The 21946-nt window shown below is 44.8% G+C and overlaps 1 protein-coding gene across 4 annotated transcripts in view; it reads right to left on the bottom strand.

Moving 5' to 3' along the window:
• Positions 1 to 4784: 4784 nt before the first annotated feature.
• The window catches only part of STUM (stum, mechanosensory transduction mediator homolog), a 41674-nt gene continuing 24512 nt past the window's right edge, over positions 4785 to 21946 (bottom strand). Inside the window, exons 2-3 of one of the 4 annotated variants that reach the window (XM_081904529.1) lie at positions 9236 to 9424; positions 4785 to 5930 (exon numbers count right to left, since the gene is read on the bottom strand). In XM_081904529.1, coding sequence (XP_081760655.1) covers positions 5896 to 5930; positions 9236 to 9424 — 224 coding nt within the window. In that variant the 3' untranslated portion in view covers positions 4785 to 5895. Of the gene's footprint in view, positions 5931 to 6684; positions 6765 to 7743; positions 7800 to 9235; positions 9425 to 21946 lie in introns of those variants that run through there. The other 3 variants (XM_081904528.1, XM_081904527.1, XM_081904530.1) reach the window with 3 other exon arrangements.

Raw genomic sequence — 21946 nt, 5'->3', positions numbered from 1 at the left:
GTCAATCTGTTGGAAGGTTGGAGCGCCTGCTGTGGCTGCAGACATGTTTTGTTGCAGCTGGGGCAAATGAAGGCGTCTGGCTGTGCTGCTGCAGATGCACCACAGCCTTTTCTTCTCTCTGCGCTCCTCCCCAAACTCCACTTACATGTCTTAATTGTGGGAGCTCTAAGGGAAAAAATCTAATTCTTTTATTTTCCTTTGGCAACTGTGGAGCCTTATTCAAATGGCTAACAGCGTGAGGAAAGATTCAGGCATCATTAATTTAACTTGATTGGACACTCAAATTCAGGCTTATAATTCCCCCCACCCCCACCCAAGAACTACAGGCAAAATCCAATATGCATTGGGCTAAACTATTCCGTAGAATTTTAGTTCGTTCTGTGTTTCAGTCAAGCTGTCGAGACACTGAATTAATACAGTTGGGCTCTGTTCTTCAAAAACCAAACCCACAACAACCCCAAAACAATAGCGTTTACGTACAAATTATACATCCCCGTACCAGTTTGTACTATGCATCACACTCTTTGCCAACACTGTTAAAAGCAATAAAAGCAGCCAACACATAAGCATAATTAAAAGGATGCATTCTTGGAAGATGCAAGCCAGCCCTTAAGAGTTCGCAATTTCCATAGCAACTGTCCCCTGCTTGCTAGAACATACAAAATCACATGACCAAAAAAGAGAGCACCTAATTCTTCTGAAGGCAGGCAAACTCTGTACTCCTGTGCTGTCCTGGGTCATTCAGGAGGTAGCTCTCTCGAGCGCCACACTGCCAGGAAATTCCACAGGTGTATGTGGGGGGGTAGTTGATGGCTATGTTCCAACTCCACTGTCAAGAGGCAGCACGCCTCTCTCTGCATAGTAGTTGCTGGGAATCACATGTGGGAGAGAGCGCTGTTACACTCAAGTCCCAGTTGCAAGTTTCCCCTAGGCATCTAATCCAGGATTCTAGCCTAGTTGGGCCTTTGGCCTGATGCGGCAGTGCTCTTCCTATGTAGATCCATCTCATGCCTTTTAGGAAACCAATTGAAAGTAAGTAAGGGCTCAGTTGGGACACAGGTGGTGCTGTGGGTTAAACCACAGAGGCTAGGACTTGCCAATCAGAAGGTCAGTGGTTCGAATCTCTGCGATGGGGTGAGCTCCCGTTGCTCGGTCCCTGCTCCTGCCAACCTAGGAGTTCGAAAGCATGTCAAAGTGCAAGTAGATAAATAGGTACCACTCCAGTGGGAAGGTAAACGGTGTTTCCGTGCGCTGCTCTGGTTCACCAGAAGCGGCTTAGTCATGCTGGTCACATAACCCAGAAAAACTGTCTGCGGACAAACGTCAGCTCCCTTGGCCAGTAAAACGAGATGAGCACCGCAACCCCAGAGTCATTCATGACTGCACCTAATGGTCAGGGGTCCCTTTACCTTTACCTTTAAAGGCTCAGTAATTGTGAGAGTAAAGGCTCAGTCACACTTCCGTTTGCCCCACCACTTTCCATTGGGAAAACCAGGAATGAATCGGAACAAATGGCAATTGGGTTTCCTGCAGAATGCTGGGCTCCCCCCACCCCAATTTAGCCCTAAAGAGGGGGTTTTCCATGGGAAAGTGGAATAGGAAAGGCAAAACGGCTCAGTCCCATGCCTCAAAAGCACAGGACGAGTGGAAATTGGCACAGTGGAAGGTGTGGGTGAGCCCTAAAGCTCCTTTATCAGATATAGCCTTTGGGAATGACACAATGTGTTTAATGGTTCTTTTTTAAAAAGCCAGTTTTTAATATTTGAAGATCATGATGCAAAAAGCATCATAGATATTCTGAATGTTGAAACCTTGACATTCAAATATTAGAAATAATACTGTACAAGGGAATTGTACCACTGGCTGTAGGAGAGGGGTCGAAAGGAGTAGAGGTAGGGACCAATGGATTGAGGCCAGCTCATTGGCAGAAGACAAGATTACCGAGTTCCTAAAGCAGTGGCAGCACTTATATTGTGGAATTCCCTCTCCGGAGAAAGTCACGAAGCCCGCATGACTGCAACTCTGTATTTTAAAAAATTACATGAAACATCTGAGAACTGGGGCTGCTTCCTGTTCTAATACAATATAAACTAATGGTCATTTATGAGTTTGTGTTGTGTTTTTAATGACTTTTTAATGATGTTTTTGTAAGCCTTTTTGAGCTCAAAAAGCAGCCTATAAAATTTAAATGTAGATAAAACCCTTTTGAAAGTCTCCAAGTCGGATATCACCAGACTCATTTTTTCTTCTTCTACTATGGAGTTGTTCTAACAATTAAAAAACCTGAACCTAAATATTCCACTCTTTACAGCACTGTCAGCCAATGTAATTAAGAGATCACCATATTGCCCTATGTTTACCAGTGCCTGACATTGTCCTTCACGAGAAATTGTGCAGTTAAGTGTGGTGGCATTGAGGTTATGGAACTCTCTACCTAACGAAATCAAGACAGTATAATAAATAATGAGCTCTAGGCACCAATCTAAGAATTAAGTATTTGAGCGAGGCAGCCTTCTTATTAAAATGATTTGTTGTTTTCATAAGCTTCTTGTCAGATGACCCATTTTTGAATTCTCTTTTTTTAATGCATTCTGCTTTGATTTTATTTGTTATATTGTTTTGGTTTTAATTGAGATTCTGCACATAGATATATTTCAATATGAATTTTTGCTATAGAAATGAATAAATAATAATAATAATAAAAGTGGGGACTAAACATATGAGAAAACTATCGAATGCAAGAAGGTAGCTTTACAGAAAAACATTGAGTACAATTTAAAAATAAACCAAACCAGCTAGAACTTCTACATTTTAGTGTTCATCTTTGCACGGTTGCTGAATACAGAGGAGCACCACTGACCACCCTTGTCTTCTGGTGATTGCACTCCAGCCAGGCCCCAAACCAAGGTATGACTGTATGGGAAACCAGCCTAAATTACCCAGGCTTAACTTAAGGTGGAGTAAAGCACACCAGATCCAAACTCCATTCAGGAGTGGGGCTGCTGCCAGATGAGCTGCCCTAAACTTGGCAGAGGGAAACCAAGCCTTGGGGAAAAAAGAGTATTGCCCAGTGTCTAATGAATCCCAGCTGGCAAACTCTTCCCTGTGAAACAGATACTTGGCAAAGTTTACATATACTCTGCAAGGTTTACATTTCAATTCTAGATGTTGCTTTAAAAGCTGGCTAAAAATATTTTAAATAAATATAAATGATATATTCTACGCCTTTTGAAACAGATTACCTTCAGTAATTATTTGTAATGGCACTGGTGCTGATGATCTTACCTACTGGACCTGAAAGGGAGCAGCAGAGGTTGCCTTGAAAATGTGACCTGGGTGCACGCTCTAATGACATGTGTTGTGCATACCTATGAATGCAACCCTAACATAGGATGCGTATGACATCCTTTAAAATGCTTTCACTATCCTTTGGTTCATAATCGGGGACCAAGTAATAACTGCATTTCGGGGCAGGGGGAAGTTTCCCCTTTGACTGGCTACTGACATGACACACCCACACACACACTCCTCCTCCCAGCATTCTGTGGCTTAGATTTACTTGCTTGAATCAGTCAGAGAAACTGGTCTGTTTTGTACCTGTTCCCATCTGAAGGCAGACCTGTTTAGGGAAGCTTTTAACGTCTGATGTTTTATTGTATTTTTAATATTTTGTTGAAAGCTGCCCAGAGTGCCTGGGGAAACCCAGCCAGATGGGCGGGGTATGGATAATAATAATAATAATAATAATAATAATAATGGCGGCTGACTAGAATTTAGATTGTGGGGAACCTTTGGTCCTCCAGAAGTTGCTGAACTACAATTAGAAGTATAGAATCATAGAATTGTAGAGTTGGAAGAGAACCTGAGCGCTGTCTAGTCCAACCTCCTGCAATTCAGGAATCGTGGCCACAGCCATCCCTGGGTGGGCTTGAATCACCAACCTTCTGGTTAATAGCCAGATGCACTGACCCCTTGCACCACTGTAGGTCTTGTTGGCTGGCTTGTGGGCGAACCAGAAGTGTCATTGCTGAGCTGTCAAAGAACCCCCACAGAACTCTGGCTACATTTCCCCTTAGAGCCATTAGTGATTTCCAGTTGCTGAAAGCAAAAAGTATGTTTTCCCACCAGCAGGAAAGTTAACACCATATAAATGAACATCCTTTCATTTAATCATTTTCATAATGGAAAAACACGTAGGAAAAAACATGGAGCCATTTAACAAATCACATGCTTTTCTTGTCCTTCCTCCAAAATCTCAGGTGGCACTCATGGTTTGCACACACATACACTGCCCTTGCCTCTATCTTGTGTTCACAACAACCCTGCGACAAAGACTGGACTGCAGAAAGTTTAACTGGCCCAAATTCACCCAATGGGCTTCATGGCTAAGCAACACCTTATGAGCCTGAACCTGAGATCAGGGGTATTGATCAGCCCTGGCTAGAGGTGACTGAGGGCAAACAATGCCCAAGAAGCTCTAAACAGTGATGGCATTGGTTCACAGATTCAAGGACAGTAAATTTAACTTCCTTTTGAGAGCCAGCGTGGTGTAGTGGTTAAGAGCGGTAGACTCGTAATCTGGGGAACTGGGTTTGTGTCTCCGCTCCTCCACATGCAGCTGCTGGGTTGCCTTGGGCCAGTCACACTTCCCTGAAGTCTATCAGCCCCACTCACCTCACAGAGTGTTTGTTGTGGGGGAGGAAGGGAAAGGAGAATGTTAGCTGCTTTGAGACTCCTTCGGGTAGTGATAAAGCGGGATATCAAATCCAAACTCTTCTTCTTCCTTTTCTCATCTTGGAATGTTGAGGTGCAGGGTTGATTCCTTTCTCCCAATTAATGCTTAAAATATATGTAAGACTATCTGTGTGCACCCTAGGAGTGTTGGGCACATAAGCTAGGAAACAGACAGAAGCCACAGCTCTACTGCACACGGGCTACAGAATGCAATCTGTTGTATATACATGTTTCCAGAGTACAATAACATTTAGTGGCAGTGTCTTCTCAGGGAGCTGGTAGGGGGAGACTCGCTCTTTCTCCACTTACTATACAACAAGACTGAAAGATTTGTTATTAGAATATCTGAGAAACTGTGCCTCCCACTCCCACCCCAGAACAAAGCCCCCACATAAAACCAAGGAGTGATGATGGATCTTGGCAAGAGCCAGCTTCTCCTGTCCTGGCTGACAACAGATCCAAACTTGTTTTCAGCATTCAGCAGGCAGAAGATGGCAGGATGCATAAACAGCTGAGCCTGAATCACCTTAACAATGACATAGAACGTACAAAAGCAGCAAGCAAAATCTCAGGATGGCTGAGGAAAACTGATTGTCAACGAGCACCATTAAAAACTACATACACACACACTCAAGAGAGCAAGAAAGGCCTCAGCTTGAACCTTCCTGCACCCAAGAAATAGTCAAGGGGTGTCTCTTGGGAAACAGGTTGTCCCATCCAACTTTTGCTTTTACATCTATAAATGTATCTATAAATATTTCATTTGCTTCTTTGATATTCACACCAGAGCCGTTTCCTCAGCAAGTCACAAAGGAGGTGAAATGCTTCCAAGTGTTCCCCACCTGCAGATGGAGAGAATGGTAACATCTCTAGCTAGCAGGTCCCTTTCCTTTGATGTTTTGCTCCATTGCCATCCTCCTCGGTGACATCTCAGCTTAGCCAATGGCTCCCCTCCCGCTTTTGGAATGGCTTGCCTGTCACGCCGGAGCATTGGCTGTGCTAGTCCGAAAATCCACAGGGCAGCGCCTTCACAGTGGAGTTGGCTGTCAAAGTGATCAGTGAAGGTCACTCTCTGCCGCTCTGCACCTCCGCTCCGCTGGACAGAGGAAAAAGAAGGACAAAAACGAAGTTATCTTTGTGCTTCGTTGGTGCCAAACCGCATCACAAGTGCTGAGGGATCCTATGTTCGTTGTACCCTGTGAGAGGCAGAAGAAGAAGGTTCCCACAGGTTATTTTGTAGCTGAAACTCAAGTGAAAGCCATCATGCAAAATAATACCAGTAATACTCTTGTGGTCCCTTTGAGCCATAAGACTCCAAGGGACCAGCCCCCTGTGGGATTGCATGGAGCTGGTGTGAAGGTATAAATCAAACAGAGGAAGTGGAAGGCATCTTCAGAGGGATCATTGTGCAAGACGGTGTACATTGCGTAGTTCTGTGACTGCAATGAGTGCACAAATTTTTTGCTTTTATCTGCATGGTTTTGTTTCTTTACAAAGTTTTGTATTAAGACTAAACAGATAAAATTCACATAAGGCTAAATGAGCAAAACATGACTACTACTACTTCTACTATTTCCAGCATAATTCTTTCATGCGCAAGTAATTACTGGATCACTTAGGAATACATTCCAAGTCAGCCAAATGTTACATGATAAGAGTCTTTCAGTGCACTTCTAATGATTTCCTAACGAAACAAAAACTAGTCTGCAACAAGAACATTTGAAACCTGAGAAAATCTTTGGTCGTATAACACTTGAACATATTAGAATAGCTTTTACATTATCCCACAAAAATGTAAGCATTACTACCAGGGAGTAAAATATAACCAAGGGAAGGAAAGCAAAATTACTTCACAGGGTGAGAAATTTGAGCATGTAGAACATGCACATCCCAGTTATAAATTGGGAAGAGGAGCCCATCTTATACTCTAGATTTCTGATGGATTTTACCTTAGAAAACACATTACTAAGTTATCAGTGTACAGTAAAAATAAGAAAAAGAGGTGTGTGGAAGAAACATACCTTGTGAAACTTTTGTTGTTCATTTAGAGAACGTGAAAGAAACATAAAAAGAGAGAAAAGGAAAGACGTAACTATCAGGAATATTCAAAGCACATCAATAATGGAAAAACACAAGCAAGTAAAGTGATAAGCAATTAATCAGAAATTTACTACAATTAGGAATGGGCTTGCAAAACTAATAGAGGAATGGGCTTGCAAAACTAATTTCCCCCCAGCTCCATAAACTGCAAGAACTTACATTTGGTTTTTATGAATGAAGTAACCATGACAAAATTATTAATTTAAAAGCTTGTGCCTACTTCAAGCTAAGACAATAAGACATGGTGCATGGCGCACAACTTACTTAGCAGCACAACTATGTCATGCATGCATTTTAGTTAAGAGAAGTGGACATAAAACAGAAGGTACAGAAGAGCACTACACAAAGTTCACTTTTAAGACCTTGAGCCTATGCACACCTGATTGGAAGCAAGGGCAAAGTGATACACATTAGGGCAAAGAAACACAACTTCACATGTACAGTGATGGTATCTGAGCTGGCGGCAGGGGCACCATCTGGGGTGGCTATGGGGCGCCCCAAATTTTTTTCAAGAAATATTGGAGGTATGTCGTGTTGACTTGCCCTCTCTACAGAAACTGCAAACTTCAGTGTGATTCTTCTTCCCATTTGTAAACAGAGAACAATGACAGCAACACCACTTGGAGAAAAGGGCAAATAACTGAGAAGTGGAGGGTTGTATGTCACAGTATCCAACACGGTTTGAGTTGAAATCACAGAACGCCTTGGGAAGAGAGGGCGCCTTAAATGGCAGGTGTCTCATCAAGCTGAACTTTAAGCCCCAATGCAGAGCTGCCTTTCCCCAGCTCTTAAATAGGCACATTCTCTTAACATTAGGTCTACCTCTCAGACAGAAAGTGAAAACAAATGCATGTGGCTGGAAATTCACACAATGCATCATTTTTGGGTCTGTGCAGAAAGTTGGTGTGAGGTAGGTAGCAAGCTTCAATGCTCCTTCATTTCAGAAACTTCCTGCAAGCAGAAAGCTAGAATGCGCAAAAAAAGTAAGGTCATCTTTCTTGCTAGCTTTCCAGGGGCAGATGAAAAATTAAAAAGTCATTGAAACGTGATATTCTCCTTCTGAAATGGTAGTGTAACCATGTGTGGTGCTACCACACATGGATATCAGCACATAGATCCATATTGCATGCCCCCTCATAGTGGATGCCATTGAAGGCATTTTCTGTGGCAGTTCCTAAACTGTGGAATTCCCTTCCTGAAGGTGCATCTGCTGCCTTCACTGTATAGCTTGTATCATATCACTTTATTCTGCCCCTTGACACCTGAAATACACATTTTTAGGACCCACTTTGTTTTCTCTGATTATAAATTACTTTAACAAGAGTTTAATGTTGTATTTTTATATTGCTGTACTCCACCATGGAGACCTTATTGTATAAAGTGAGTAAGAAGTCCTTTATTCTTATTTTTTCATTATTGTTAATAGCAACAATGAATGCTTGAATGCACAGAGGCATGGCAAAGCCCTTCATTTGCATGCCCTCTAGAGGCCTTCCACCTCCTGTCCAATGAAATGATCAAAATACTTAGAAAGAAGGCAGAAACTGGGTTCACTAATAGGCCAAATTTGTTTTCTGATCTGTTTCTTTCCAGCTGACATATACGAGTGATACAAAATGAACATTTTTCTTAAAAAGAGAAAAAGAAAGATACACGAGCTGCTTGCATACAGAAGGCTTAGTCAGGCACAGTTTTAGACAGATAATTGGTTCTATTAATTCATTGTGTGTCTCTTATCAAAAGTTGCTGTCCACCCACCTTCACACATGAAAGGGTGGCAGACCTGTGTTGCCGTGGCTCTCTGGAAGAACAAACGTGGGCATGGGCTTTTTGAAGCTCCGTACAGTCATAAAAATATAGCAGCCCTGTAATAGCTGTCAGGTTCAGACCTACGATTACCCGTTAGCACCTAGCTGACACTCTAAATCAGTGTTTCCAAAAACTGGATCTCCAGCTATTTCTGGACTACAATTCCCATCATCCCTGACTGCTAGTCTTGCCAGCTAGGGATGATGGGAACTGTAGTCCAAAAACACCAGGAGGTCCAAGTTTGGGAAACCCTGCTCTAAATAGTGGGGAACACAAAGCACGAACTCTTCCCACTCAAAAATTCTGGCCCCACTTTGAAGTGGGGTATGTCCCTCTCAAAAGCAGTTCTGTTAATCCTGATGTTGCACCCGATTGGGAGAGCAGAGTAGGTCAAACCGTGCGCCTTTTATCAAGGAGAAGGGAGAGTGGATGGGGCAAGAATGCAAACCCTATATTTAGCCCTTGCAATCAGATCCCACCAACAGGACAAACTACAAGATAATAGCCTTAGCTTGTTGTTGCCAGATGGCAAAGCGGTTAACTTCCACAAGTGGATGCCCATAAAAAGAATGAAAAAAGAGGCTATTGCAACTGTACTCACTGGCAAGAATGACCATGTCCATTCCCCAAAATATACTCATGATCCAGCCAACCATCACAATCGCTGTGAGGATCTGAATCAGAGCTGCTGCAATGTTCAACCAGAACACACAGCAGATGTGCCTGTCGGGGAGGTCGGTCCGAGCTCCACACAACACCGTGAAGGCAGACACAAACGTCCCTGTGGAAAGAAAGAGCATCAGTGAGGATGTGGAAGGAAGCAGAAGAGGGTCACATGCATGCCAAACAAAACGAGAACATATCAAACCAACATCATTTCATTTCATTATTTCATTTACATACTGCTAGTTTGTTTTATTTTAAAAAAACCCCACCACAGTTTACAACAGTGGTACATAAAATCGCTTCTCGGCCTTTTGGCTAAGATCAAGTGTGTGTAATAAAATCATACCATAAAAACTATATAGAATTGTGGAGTTGGAAGGGATCCCCAAGGGTTATTTAGTCCAACCCTCTGAACTGCAGGAATCTTAACCAGATCATTACATAATAATAATAATAATAATAATAATAATAATAATAATAATAATAATAATAATAAATTTTATTTATATCCCGCCCTCCCCAGCCAAAGCCGGGCTCAGGGCGGCTAACAAAAATAAAACAGTACAAAGTACAGTACATACAACACTCTAAAATCATTCATTGTAAAATTGATTCAAATCAAGCCACTGGCAACCATTGTGCCAGAGCTCCACGAAGATTGCCGAGGGAGGGAGTCAGGCTGTGCCCTGGCCAAAGGCCTGGTGGAACAGCTCTGTCTTGCAGGCCCTGCGGAAAGATGTCAAGTCCCGCAGGGCCCTAGTCTCTAGTGACAGAGCGTTCCACCAGATCGGAGCCACAGCCGAAAAAGCCCTGGCTCTAGTTGAGGCCAGCCTAACTTCTCTGTGGCCTGGGACCTTCAAGATGTTTTTATTTGAAGACCGTAAGTTTCTCTGTGGGGCATACCAGGAGAGGCGGTCCCGTAGGTACGAGGGTCCTAGGCCGTATAGGGCTTTAAAGGTTAAAACCAGCACCTTAAACCTGATCCTGTACTCCACTGGGAGCCAGTGCAGCTGGTATAGCACCGGGTGAATGTGGTCTCGCAGCGAAGACCCCGTAAGGAGTCTCGCTGCAGCATTCTGCACCCGCTGGAGTTTCTGGGTCAGTCTCAAGGGCAGCCCCACGTAGAGCGAGTTACAATAATCCAGTCTGGAGGTGACCGTCGCATGGATCACAGTGGCTAGGTCAGGGCGAGAGAGGTAGGGAGCCAACTGCTTAGCTTGGCGGAGATGAAAAAATGCCGCCTTTGTTATAGCTGCAATCTGCGCCTCCATGGAAAGGGAGGTGTCGAAGATTACACCCAAACTCTTAACGGATGGTGCTGGCACTAATTGCACCCCCGCAAGAGATGGGAGTTGCCCCCCCGATCCCATATCGTCCCGTCCCAGCCACAGGACCTCTGTCTTCGAAGGATTTAGCTTCAACCGGCTCCCACGTAACCATCCAGCCACAGCTTCCAAACATCTGGTCAGTGTGTCTGGGGCCGAGTCAGGATGGCCATCCATCAACAGATAGAGTTGGGTGTCATCAGCATACTGATGGCAACCCAGCCCAAAACTCCGGACAAGCTGGGCGAGGGGGCACATAAAGATGTTGAAAAGCATTGGGGAGAGTATCGCACCCTGAGGTACTCCACACACCAAGGAGTGGCACGATGACAATTCCCCCCCAAGCGCCACCCTCTGTCCCCGACCAGAGAGAAATGAGCGCAGCCATTGAAGGACTGTGCCCTGAATCCCCACGTCGGCAAGGCGGTGGTCCAGGAGTTCGTGATCAACCATGTCGAAAGCTGCTGACAGATCTAGAAGGATCAGCAGCCCCGACCCGCCTCGATCCAGCTGTCTACGAAGATCATCTGTTAGGGCAACCAGAGCCGTCTCGGTCCCATGACCCGCGCGGAAGCCGGACTGGAATGGATCCAGAACCGATGTTTCATCCAGAAACCTACCAAGCTGTTCGGCAACCGCTCTCTCAATCACCTTACCCAGGAAAGGAAGATTCGAAACCGGGCGGTAATTGGATAGATCTAAAGGATCTAATGATGTTTTCTTTAAGAGCGGGTGCACCACTGCCTCCTTCAGTTCCACAGGGAATGTCCCCGTGCCAAGGGACAAACTGATGATATCCCCCAGGAGGGCCCGCACCTCGTCTGGACACGCTCTAATCAGCCAAGACGGGCACGGGTCGAGAGGACAGGTGGTGGGCTTTCCAGCTCGGAGGAGTCTGTCCACATCGGCTGGGGATATCCGGTCGAAGTGGTCCAATACTGGACCTGAGGACAGTCGAGGGGCCTCCAGTTCCTTTATTGTATCCAAATTGGCAGGGAGGTCATGGCGGAGCAGCAAGACCTTCTCCGCAAAAAAGCTCGCAAATGCCTCACAGCTATGTGCCAAATTGTTATTTAAATTTTGCTGTCCCTCAAGGGACGTTAAAGACCTGATTATACTAAATAATTGTGCCGGGCGAGAGCTAGCGGATGCAATGGAGGCCGAGAAGTAAGACTTCTTAGCAGCCTTCACCGCCATCTCATAGGTTTTCATAAAAGCCCTATAAGATGTTCTTGAGGCTCCGTCACGGGCACCCCGCCATACTCGCTCTAGCCGTCTGAGGTCCCGCTTCATTTTCCGGAGCTTTTCGGTAAACCAGGGAGCCCGGTTTCTGCGGGGTCACAGAGGGCGCCTAGGTGCGATCTCATCGATGGCTGCCAGGAGCTGGGTATTCCAGCCCTCAACAAGCTCAGTCAATGAGTCGCCAGGGGGAGCAAGGTCCCGCAAGGCTTGACGGAATCTATCAGGGTCCATCAGCCTCTGCGGGCGAGCCCAAATTGGCTCGCCACCTAAGCAGGGTGGGGGTGGAAAGTCAATCCTGGCTTTCAGAGCGTAGTGATCAGACCATGGCACTTTCATTGAAGGAGACATGATCACATCTATACCTACGCCAAAGATCAAATCCAGCGAGTGGCCTGCTTGATGTGTGGGGCCCGAAACAAATTGGGAGAACCCTAGTGTCGCCATGGAAGACACCAGGTCCAGAGCCTGTGAGGAGGGAGTGGCATCAGCATGGATGTTGAAGTCCCCCAATACCAATAGTTTAGGGAACTCCAAGGCCCAGCCAGCCACCGCCTCCAATAGGCCTGACAGGGTGGCTGCTGGTGCGCTAGGTGGCCGGTACACCAGCCAAACAGCCAAGCTCTCCTCGGAGCCCCACACTAGGCCAACACATTCAATGCCGGGGATCGATGGTGATGGTAGAGCCCTGAAAGGACAATCTTCCCGGATTAATAATGCCACCCCTCCCCCCCGGCCCACAGTCCACGACTGGTGGAGGACGGAGAAACCCGGGGGCGCCATCTCTCGTAAGGTAACTGTTGCCCCTTCGCGCACCCAGGTCTCCGTCACACAAGCCAGGTCGACCCCCTGCGAGGTAAAGAAATCTCGCAGGGTGGCGGTTTTGTTGCCTATAGACCTGGCATTGCACAACACCAGTGACGGAGGTGAGTAATCCTTGCTCACCCTACCCTCGTCCCTAGGGATGGGGCGCAGATTGGAAGGGGTACGAGCATATCCATATCTCGATCCCCTTCGCCTATTACATCTGCCCCCACCGCCATACCTCCCTCGCCCCTCCACGGTAGCAATCCCAAGCCTCATAGTAGCCTCCATTGATGGCAATTGATGTTATTCTTTCGTAGCCCAAAACAATAAAAACAAAAACAACCCAGAAAAACAATAAAACAATACAAACAAAAACTACAAAAATTACAAATTCATCAAAATCTAACAAATTCCCAAGCCCACCCACACATCCCTCCCACCCCATATATAAAAAATCTAAAGGAAAAGGGAAATTTTAAAACATATTAAAACATGTTAAAAAGAACTCTGCACCCCTTCGGGTCCTCCTGGGCAGTAGCAGCATCAGTGGCATCAACCGTCCTTGTGAGGCCCCACCCTGGGCCAGATAGTAAGTGGCAGGAACAGTCCTTGTGAGGCTTCAGGCCCCACCCTGGGCCAGATGGTGAGTGGCAGGAAGGAGCAGGGCCCTCAGACTCTCACTCAGGAGAATCCTCCTGGGCAGCAGAGCACAGCAGTCCTTGTGAGGCTTCAGGCCCCACCCTGGGCCAGATGGTGAGTGGCAGGAAGGAGCAGGGCCCTCAGACTCTCACTCAGGAGAATCCTCCTGGGCAGCAGAGCACAGCAGTCCTTGTGAGGCTTCAGGCCCTGCCCTGGGCCAGATGGTGAGTGGCAGGAAGGAGCAGGGCCCTCAGACTCTCACTCAGGAGAATCCTCCCAGGCAGCAGAGCACAGCAGTCCTTGTGAGGCTTCAGGCCCCGCCCTGGGCCAGATGGTGAGTGGCAGGAAGGAGCAGGGCCCTCAGACTCTCACTCAGGAGAATCCTCCTGGGCAGCAGAGCACAGCAGTCCTTGACAGATGGTCATCTAGCCTCTGCTTATAAACCTCCAAGGAAGGAGATTCTGCAACCTCCTGAGGGAGTCCATTCCACTGTCAGGCAGCTCTTACTGTCAGAAAGTTCTTCCTGGCGTTTACTCGGAATCTCCTTTCTTGTAACTTGAAGCCATTGTTTTGGGTCCTACTCTCCAGAGCAGGAGAAAGCAAGCTTGCTCCATCTTCCATGTGACAGCGCTTTAGACATTTGAAGATGGCTATCCTATCCCCTCTTTTCCAGGCTAAACCTAACTACAGTAACTCCCTTAACTGTTCCCCATAAGACTTGGTTTCCAGACCCCTGATCAGCTTGACTATCCTCCTCTACCAGGGAAGGCTGGCGGGTACAGGGAATGGAAAACTTTTTTGCAGGTAAAACTGAATCCCCAAATGTGTTTGATCATGTTAATAAAACACAGAGCTCTGTAGCTGGATTATATGAAGAACTCTTTGTCACTTGGTCACAATCAATTTTAATTTTACAGGTAGGTAGCCATGTTGGTCTGGCGTAGTTGAAACAAAAAAATTCCTTCCAGTAGCACCTTAGAGACCAACTAAGTTTGTTATTGGTATGAGCTTTCGTGTGCATGCACACTTATCTGAAGAAATATCTGAAGAAGTGTGCATGCACACGAAAGCTCATACCAAGAACTAACTTAGTTGGTCTCTAAGGTGCTACTGGAAGGAATTTTTTTGTTTTGTTCCTTCACAAAGGTTAATACTCTGCCCGTAGAAGATACATTTTACAGGAACATGTTTTTGATATGGTGCATTTGATACAAGTGGTACAAAACATACAATAGGTTTTTTTAAAACAACAACAACCCTGAAGAAATTGTTGGGACACCTTAAACTTCTGGGGAAAGGAAATGGAAAAGCAGAATCAATGGACTGGAAGGGACACCCCTGCCTCCATAAATTTCAGCCATGGCAAACCCATGAAATCCACAGTCTACTGTCTACTGATATCATGAATATCTAAGCATCCAAGGAACATACACAACATTAGGTTGAAGACATGGACTAATCTAGCGCTTTAGGTTCTTTATTGCTGCTATGACTTTCGGTTATCGTTGTTTTAATTCAACTGTCCTGGAAAAATAGTATCAGAGGCGGCTTCAATCTTCTAGTGCTCATTTCCTAATATAGCAGAGAGGCAGGTGGATGATCAGGCAGAGGTGAAAGCAGTGTTGGATGTGAAGCTTCAAGCACTTTAGTTTTGGGGGAGGTGGATGCTCGTCTCCCAGGCCTCTTGAGAAAGACAACCTACCTAAGAACTCCCACCAGCGAGAGGGGGGAAATTGTGCCATCCCTGCCCATTTAAAAAACCCCCAAACCTTTTGCAAACTCAAATTAAGTTGCTTTCTTCTATTGTATAATATCTCAAGACACTCCCCCCCTCTTTTCCTGCTGTTGCCTTTATTTCCAACTCCCACTTTCTCCAAACTCTCCTCAAGCTAGTTTAGAAGCACTGCAGAGAAAAAGAGTGGGTGGGAGCCGCTGAGGTCGAAGAAAGCAACTCTATATTGAAGCTGGAAGGTGGTAGTGGGAAGAAAAGATGGGGAGACTCTTCTTTTAATGAGACAATATCCTTGAGGGCTTCATTTTCACAAGACTGAACAGCTGTAGAAGCCCAAGGGTGAGATGATGCATTTTATAAGCAGTGCCTGCTTGTAGGCGGGGGGTGGGGGGAGGAAGAAATTCAATTCACTTAATATTAAAATATGAATTTACTTAATTCGCACTTCCCGAAACAATAAGCGAATCAAAACACAGCCGTTCTTTGAATTCCACCCATCTCCCAATTTTGCGGTGCAGTTCTCCAGACACATAATGTGTACAAAGAAATGCACATACTAGGGTAAAGTGTGCATAAAAATGCGTGTTTTAGCAGAATATACATATGAATGTGTTAACTGTCAAAATCGTTTTGCAAAATTAGGCAAAATTGCACACAAACATGTATATAAGGGGAAATGTGCACTAAAATGCAGGTGAATTTTCATGAGAAAAACAACAACAAAAAGCAGAATTTTTAAAGGCAGAATCAGGAATTCAAGACAACCAAGCTGCTTTAAACTGTGCCCCTAAATGACTATGTGTGCAGGCTGGGAGTTTATGATGTCATATTGTGTGATGTCATATTGTGTTTTTACTACTTTTTGTTGGGAGCCGCCCAGAGTGGCTGGGGCAACCCACTCAGATGGGCAGCGTATCAATTATTAACAACAACAACAACAACAATACTTGAAATTCAGTGATCAGTGAGTGAAATCAGAGCTGGGCTTGGTAAGTGAATTGTTTGGACATCAGGCAATAGGAAACACAGGGGTCCTAAAGATGTACCCCCCTTTGCACTTTAGTGCACTTTCCCTGCTTTCATTTTATTTTCAAGTCCTTGAAATCTCCATAGCTTGCTCCTTGTTCCTAGAAGTTATTTTTTTGCACAACACTACACAACAGTAAGTATGGGTGGGTTAAAGTATCCCCACCACCACCACCAAAAGTGAAATGTGAAAACTTTGCAAGGAGGCTTAGCCATGTGTCTCCTGCTGTGGATAAACCAGAAGAGTTGCTGGTTTTATATTGCAGAAGGCATGGTTCATAGTTTATCTCATGCCCCCCACAGCAGCCATTTTGTGACTGATGCCCACAGCACTCAAATCAAAATTTGAGATATACTGTACCTACTGGCCCAAAAATATTGTTGATCCTTGTATAGAAATTCAGTCTTAAAAAATGTGTCCCATTATTACCAACCTCATAAACAAACATCTGTTTATACCTTGGAGTGGGGGAAGGGAAAAAAAGTCATGGGGAGGTTTAAAAAGAATCTTGTTCTTGTTTGGTTCCAGTTAGGCAACATACTACTTCACAAATTGAGAGGTTATACCTTTGGAAAAAGAGGTAAATGAGATGCAAAATGCAACACCTAATTGCTAACATAGTGGTAGGTGTTACTGAATGACTCAGCTACTGGCAGTGAGCCAACTCCCTGGTTCTTTGACCCAGTGCTGCAGTTTCTACTTGATACCATGTTTGGTTATATTGCTGTTCTAAATGTTCGTGTTCTTACTTCCCCACACGGTCACAGCAAGCTAGAATGACAAGAGCTGGTGCAGACTTTTCTGAAAGGCTTCACTCATATAAATAAATGTTTGTTCCCCTAACCTCCACAAATCACAGAGAAGGAAAAGTGATCTTCCACGAGTGTCGCCCTTACACAGCTCATGTAAGCAGACTCCCTCCCAAGAGGAGTTATTTTCTTGGGTATGCTGGCTCCAGCTCTAATGAACTTTTCAGACACCAGCACTTCAAATGTTATTCTTATCGGTATACTAACGTTAGCTGATCCAGAGCCAAGCAGGGCATTCTGTCATTCCCACATAACGCTGGAGAGTAGACTTGCAAATGTTTTAGCACTAAAAAAAAGTAGCTTCATAAGCACACACACACATATTGTGTGGTACAGATGAGCTACACTTAGCCTCTGAAGAAGTAATCTTTCAAAAGGTTGGACTCACCCACGTTTAATGTGTAATATTGTGCAAAAAAAAATAACTTCTAGGAACTACCTGATCACAGATGAGCCCACCTCAGGAAAGATTCTTTCAACTATCAGCTGTGATGATACGGTAAGGGCCCCTTAAGATGACCTGTTTATTGAACATTCATCCCTATTTGCTTGCAGAAAGCTTGTGAGGTTATATACAATGCACGTTCTCTGAGCACCTGTCCCTATTTGTTTTCAGGGAGGTTATACAACAGGGAGCATTCATCCAGATTTGTGTACACGGGGGTTGTTTGGCTTTCCATCGACTGATTATTTCCCCATCATATCCAGAATTCTGTTCTCGGAGTGGCTAACCTAACATTTCCAAGAGCCAGACATGATTGCAACCCCCCAGCAAGTGGTACTCAGAGGCACACTAGTCAGAGTAGCCATATTGCCTTCCGTAGATATAGTACATTTCGTCTCTGATTCTGGAGGCAACATGGCTGTCATGACTAGCAGTCACTGGTAGCCTTATTTCTACCTATTTGAGGATTTGGCTAATCCTCTGCATCTTGTGGTAGCAAGATGTAAGCGTGGTGTGAAGCCACACTTACTTTTGTCTGTCCTGAATTGCCTCAGTTATTGTTTTTATTAACTTACCATATAGGAACATCCCCTATATTTGCTGTTTCCTGGCTACTTATGGCTGAAAAAGGATGTCCTAATAACTATCACTGCACTGACAGACAGATCTCTCAGGTATTATCTACAGTGGTACCTCCGGTTACGAACTTAACTCGTTCTGGAGGTCTGTTCTTAACCCGAAACTGTTCTTAACCTGAGGTAAAGGTAAAGGTACCCCTGCCCGTACGGGCCAGTCGTGTCCGACTCTAGGGTTGTGTGCCCATCTCACTTAAGAGGCCGGGGGCCAGTGCTGTCCGGAGACACTTCCGCGTCACGGAAAGCACATCACAAACTGAGTTAAAACATTAATAGCTCAGTCAGCAGAGCACGCGACTCTTAATTTCAGGGCCATGGGTTCAAGCCCCACATTGGACAAAAGATTCCCGCATTGCAGGGGGTTGGAATAATGACCATGGTGGTCCCCTCCCACTCTACAATTCTATGATTCTATTATATCTAAGAGTCAGTGCCATAAGAAATACAGATAAAAATAAATTATTAAGTGAAGTGGAAAGTGGGGAGGAACCCAAGAAGAAAAAAGTACCTGAAAAGATTTGATGGATTCCAGGTGTTGATACTAAAACCTCTTTCCGGGGGTTTGTTTGATATAAATCTAGGTGTCTTTCTTAAAACAAGATCAGTCAAAAGTAAACAGAGCACAGTGGGGGTTTTTTTTTTTGAATGGAGCCGTACCCTGTGCCTCATTGTCTCCTCACACACAAGCAGCCTTGAGCACTTTTTAAAATAAATACGTAATGTAAAGGTGAAAGAGAAATGCTAGAAAGAATTAAAATAAATAATCCAAAGTTTGAATGAAGATTTCAGAATTTATGCTTCTGCTGGCTTCATCCCTATGTCCCTTCAAAAAGCAAATATTGATATTGAGTTATTTTGAATTGCCTATTAATATAAGCTCTATAGCAGAAGCCTTTACACTAAATGTCAGAACTGAACATACTGAATACAGGCATCCACCCCACTTACTTGCGATTGACTTGCACAATGATCATGTATATGCGTGGCACTGGGGAATGAATGAATGAATGAATAGATCCAAACCAGGAAATAGCAGGAGAGTGCTGGAGAGTCCTTGTGGCTCACGAGGAGACCTTCTACAGAGCCCAAAGAGGATTTCAGTGAGAGCGGAGCAAGCCTCAAAGACACCAAAGGCACAGCGGGGCTTTGTTTAGGCTGCTCAGCCTCCCTGCCCAGCAGCTGATGCACAGGATAGCGCAGCAGCAGCAGCAGCCGTCGCTTTTCAGCATGACCTCCAGCCTCCAGCCTGCCCCAGAGCTTCAATGGAGCAAGAGAGAGCAGGAGAGCAGAAAAGAATGGGCATCTAAATAGTCCTGGAGTCAGCAAATTATCCATCCCTGAAAGAAAATGGCACGAAGATAGTTCTTTGTTGTTGCTGTGGTGGCGATCCATCTGCCTCAAGCGACAATGGAATGCACCTCCTGGGGTGAAGTCAAACAGCTGTACTAACAGCACTGAAGTGACCTCCTAGGCAGTGTGTATGGAGGTCCTGGGCAGCCCGCTCTGGGCCTTGCTGATGTGGTCCAAAGGAAAGCAGAGCAATACTCCAGCTTGGCTGCAGGAGTTGGTGGAAGGAGGCATATAAGGCGCCATCCAACCATCTTAGGGTCTCCACTCCAGATTTGTGTAGGCTTTGCTCCTTAGCCTTTTCTTCTCCAGTGAGCAGTTGAGCTGCCAAATTTTGTTCTAACTGCAAAAGTAGCCCCACAATGCTACAATATTCATTTTAAAATGCCAATAGAATACCACATTATTTAAAATAAAATGTTGGTACTATATGAAAAAGTAGCATGTTGTGTTGTCCGGCAGACTTGGTCACTGCTAATGTGCGGCTGACTGATTACCTCTGTTGAATGTTGACTGAGAATGGAGAGGCCACAGGTCCTGACCAGATTCCCTCTGTATCTCTTCCATAAGAGATGTATCTCTTCCATAAGTCTGTATCTCTTCCATAAGTGCCACAAAATCTTTTTATTTGAGCTGGCTTCCAACAAATACATTTAACCCCATAGTGCAGGATGGAGTACCTTTTTCAGCTCCAGGACCACATGGTGATCACATGCCGGGGGTAGCTGTGACTGAAGGCCAAAGTGACACATACAGTTGTATCTTGGTTGACGAACGCCTTGCAACTCGAATGTTTTGGCTCCCGAATGCCGCAAACCCAGAAGTGAGTGTTCCAGTTTGCAAACTTTTTTGGAACCCCAACGTCCAACGCGGCTTCTGCTGCTTCCGATTGGCTGCAGGAGCTTCTTGCAACCAATCGGAAGCTGTGCCTTGGTTTTCAAACGTTTTGGAAGTCAAATGGACTTCCAGAATGGATTCCATTCGACTTCCAAGGTACCATACTTTTGTTCAGGAGGCTACAGTCCAGCCATGAAAAAAACGCCAAATATAAATCAGAGGTTTATATACACACACACACACAGCTGGGAAAGTAAGACACATTATGGCAGTGCAAGGGCACACGATGACAGGAAAAAGCATTTGAGCAAGGTGTGGGGCAGGCAGGGCCAATGTGGGCTGCCCTAGAGGAGGGGTGCTGCTGGGACAGAGTCCCAAGGGTTAGATAGAAAAGTCTGGAGGGCCACATTCAGCACCCAGCCTTGAGGTACCTCACCCCCATGGCAGTGATTTCTAGATGCAATCCGTTATCTTAAAACCTAACAATGTTCTGAGTTTCTTCACTTGAGATAAATCCCAAATCCATATGGTGGGAGAATTCCAAGTCCAAAAACAAGTACAACCAAGAACTTCCAGCCAAAATATGCCACCTGGTGACTCTTCCTTTTTTCTACGTTACCAAGGAAAAACATGGGTTAAAAGGAAAACAACAAAGATGTGGGTATCAGGCAGGGCCATGGACTTTTACAGAACCTGCATCAGTTTGTTGTTAAAACAAAGCTTCTTCTCCCAAAAGTCAATAGCCCAGCTGGCAGCAACAATGAAACACAGAAGAATTAATGATAGGAGATCCATTTCCAGAGCATGTAATCTAAAGGATAGTTCCTGTATCTGCTTTTCTGCATGAGAGAAATGCCTTCCCTGCAGCCCCTTTGTGGTTATTATCAGCCATCTAAATGTCTCTGTTTCATGAAACTAACAGCCCAGATGACATTCTATGGCTTATAGCCCATCACAGCCATCAGATCCCAAAATGTCTGTCCTATTACAATTCACTGCTGATAAAGGAGCTTGTTTCTATTTTCTCCCTTTTTATAGCCCACAGACCTCAATCGTTTTCTACTGACAGACATCCCACTGCTCTGATTATGAGAACACTGTTTTACAGTTTTGCTCTAATAGCCTACTTGCTTTAAAAACAACCACACTTACATGCCCCCTTCCATTTAACAATGCTCAAAGCTGCTTCCAAAAATAATGTAAGAGCCATTTAAAAAAAAACCCTTCCAAAAATGTTAACAAAAAAAGCAGAGCCAGTAAAAAAAAAAAATTGCCAGCAACATTAATATTTAATTTATTATTTGAAATGTTTACAGGCCACCTTTCAGAACTGAACTGTCTCAAGGTATAACTGGATGGCATGCTGGAAGGGCTGGGGAAATAAAAAAACATTCACCTGGCACTGTAGGAACATCAAGTTTGGCACCAGTCAAGCCTCCCTAGGGAGGCATTTTGCATTCAGAGCACCGCAATTGAAAAGGCCGTCTCCCCAGTGCTGCCCTGTCTAATGTCAGAAGATGGGAAGACTCGAGGCTTCCAATGAAGATCTTTGCATCTAGGTTCATGCGGGTAAAGGCAGTCCTAGAAATACTTTATAGATAAGCACTTTAAATGAGGCTTTTTCAATGCATTGGACAACCAGTGTAATGCCCTAACCCACCCTGGTTGGGGAAAAGTCAACTCACTAATATAAAGAATATTAATACACACTTTAGATTCAAACACAGGGTGTGACCTATGTTTCCACTGTGCTAGCTTATGTTTACTTTTAATTTGTACAGCAATCTACTTTTGT

Source organism: Podarcis melisellensis (genome assembly GCF_964234715.1).
Source record: "Podarcis melisellensis genome assembly, chromosome: 3".
In the NCBI taxonomy this organism is placed as follows: Eukaryota; Metazoa; Chordata; class Lepidosauria; order Squamata; family Lacertidae; genus Podarcis; species Podarcis melisellensis.
This window is presented reverse-complemented; position numbering and strand designations above follow the sequence as displayed.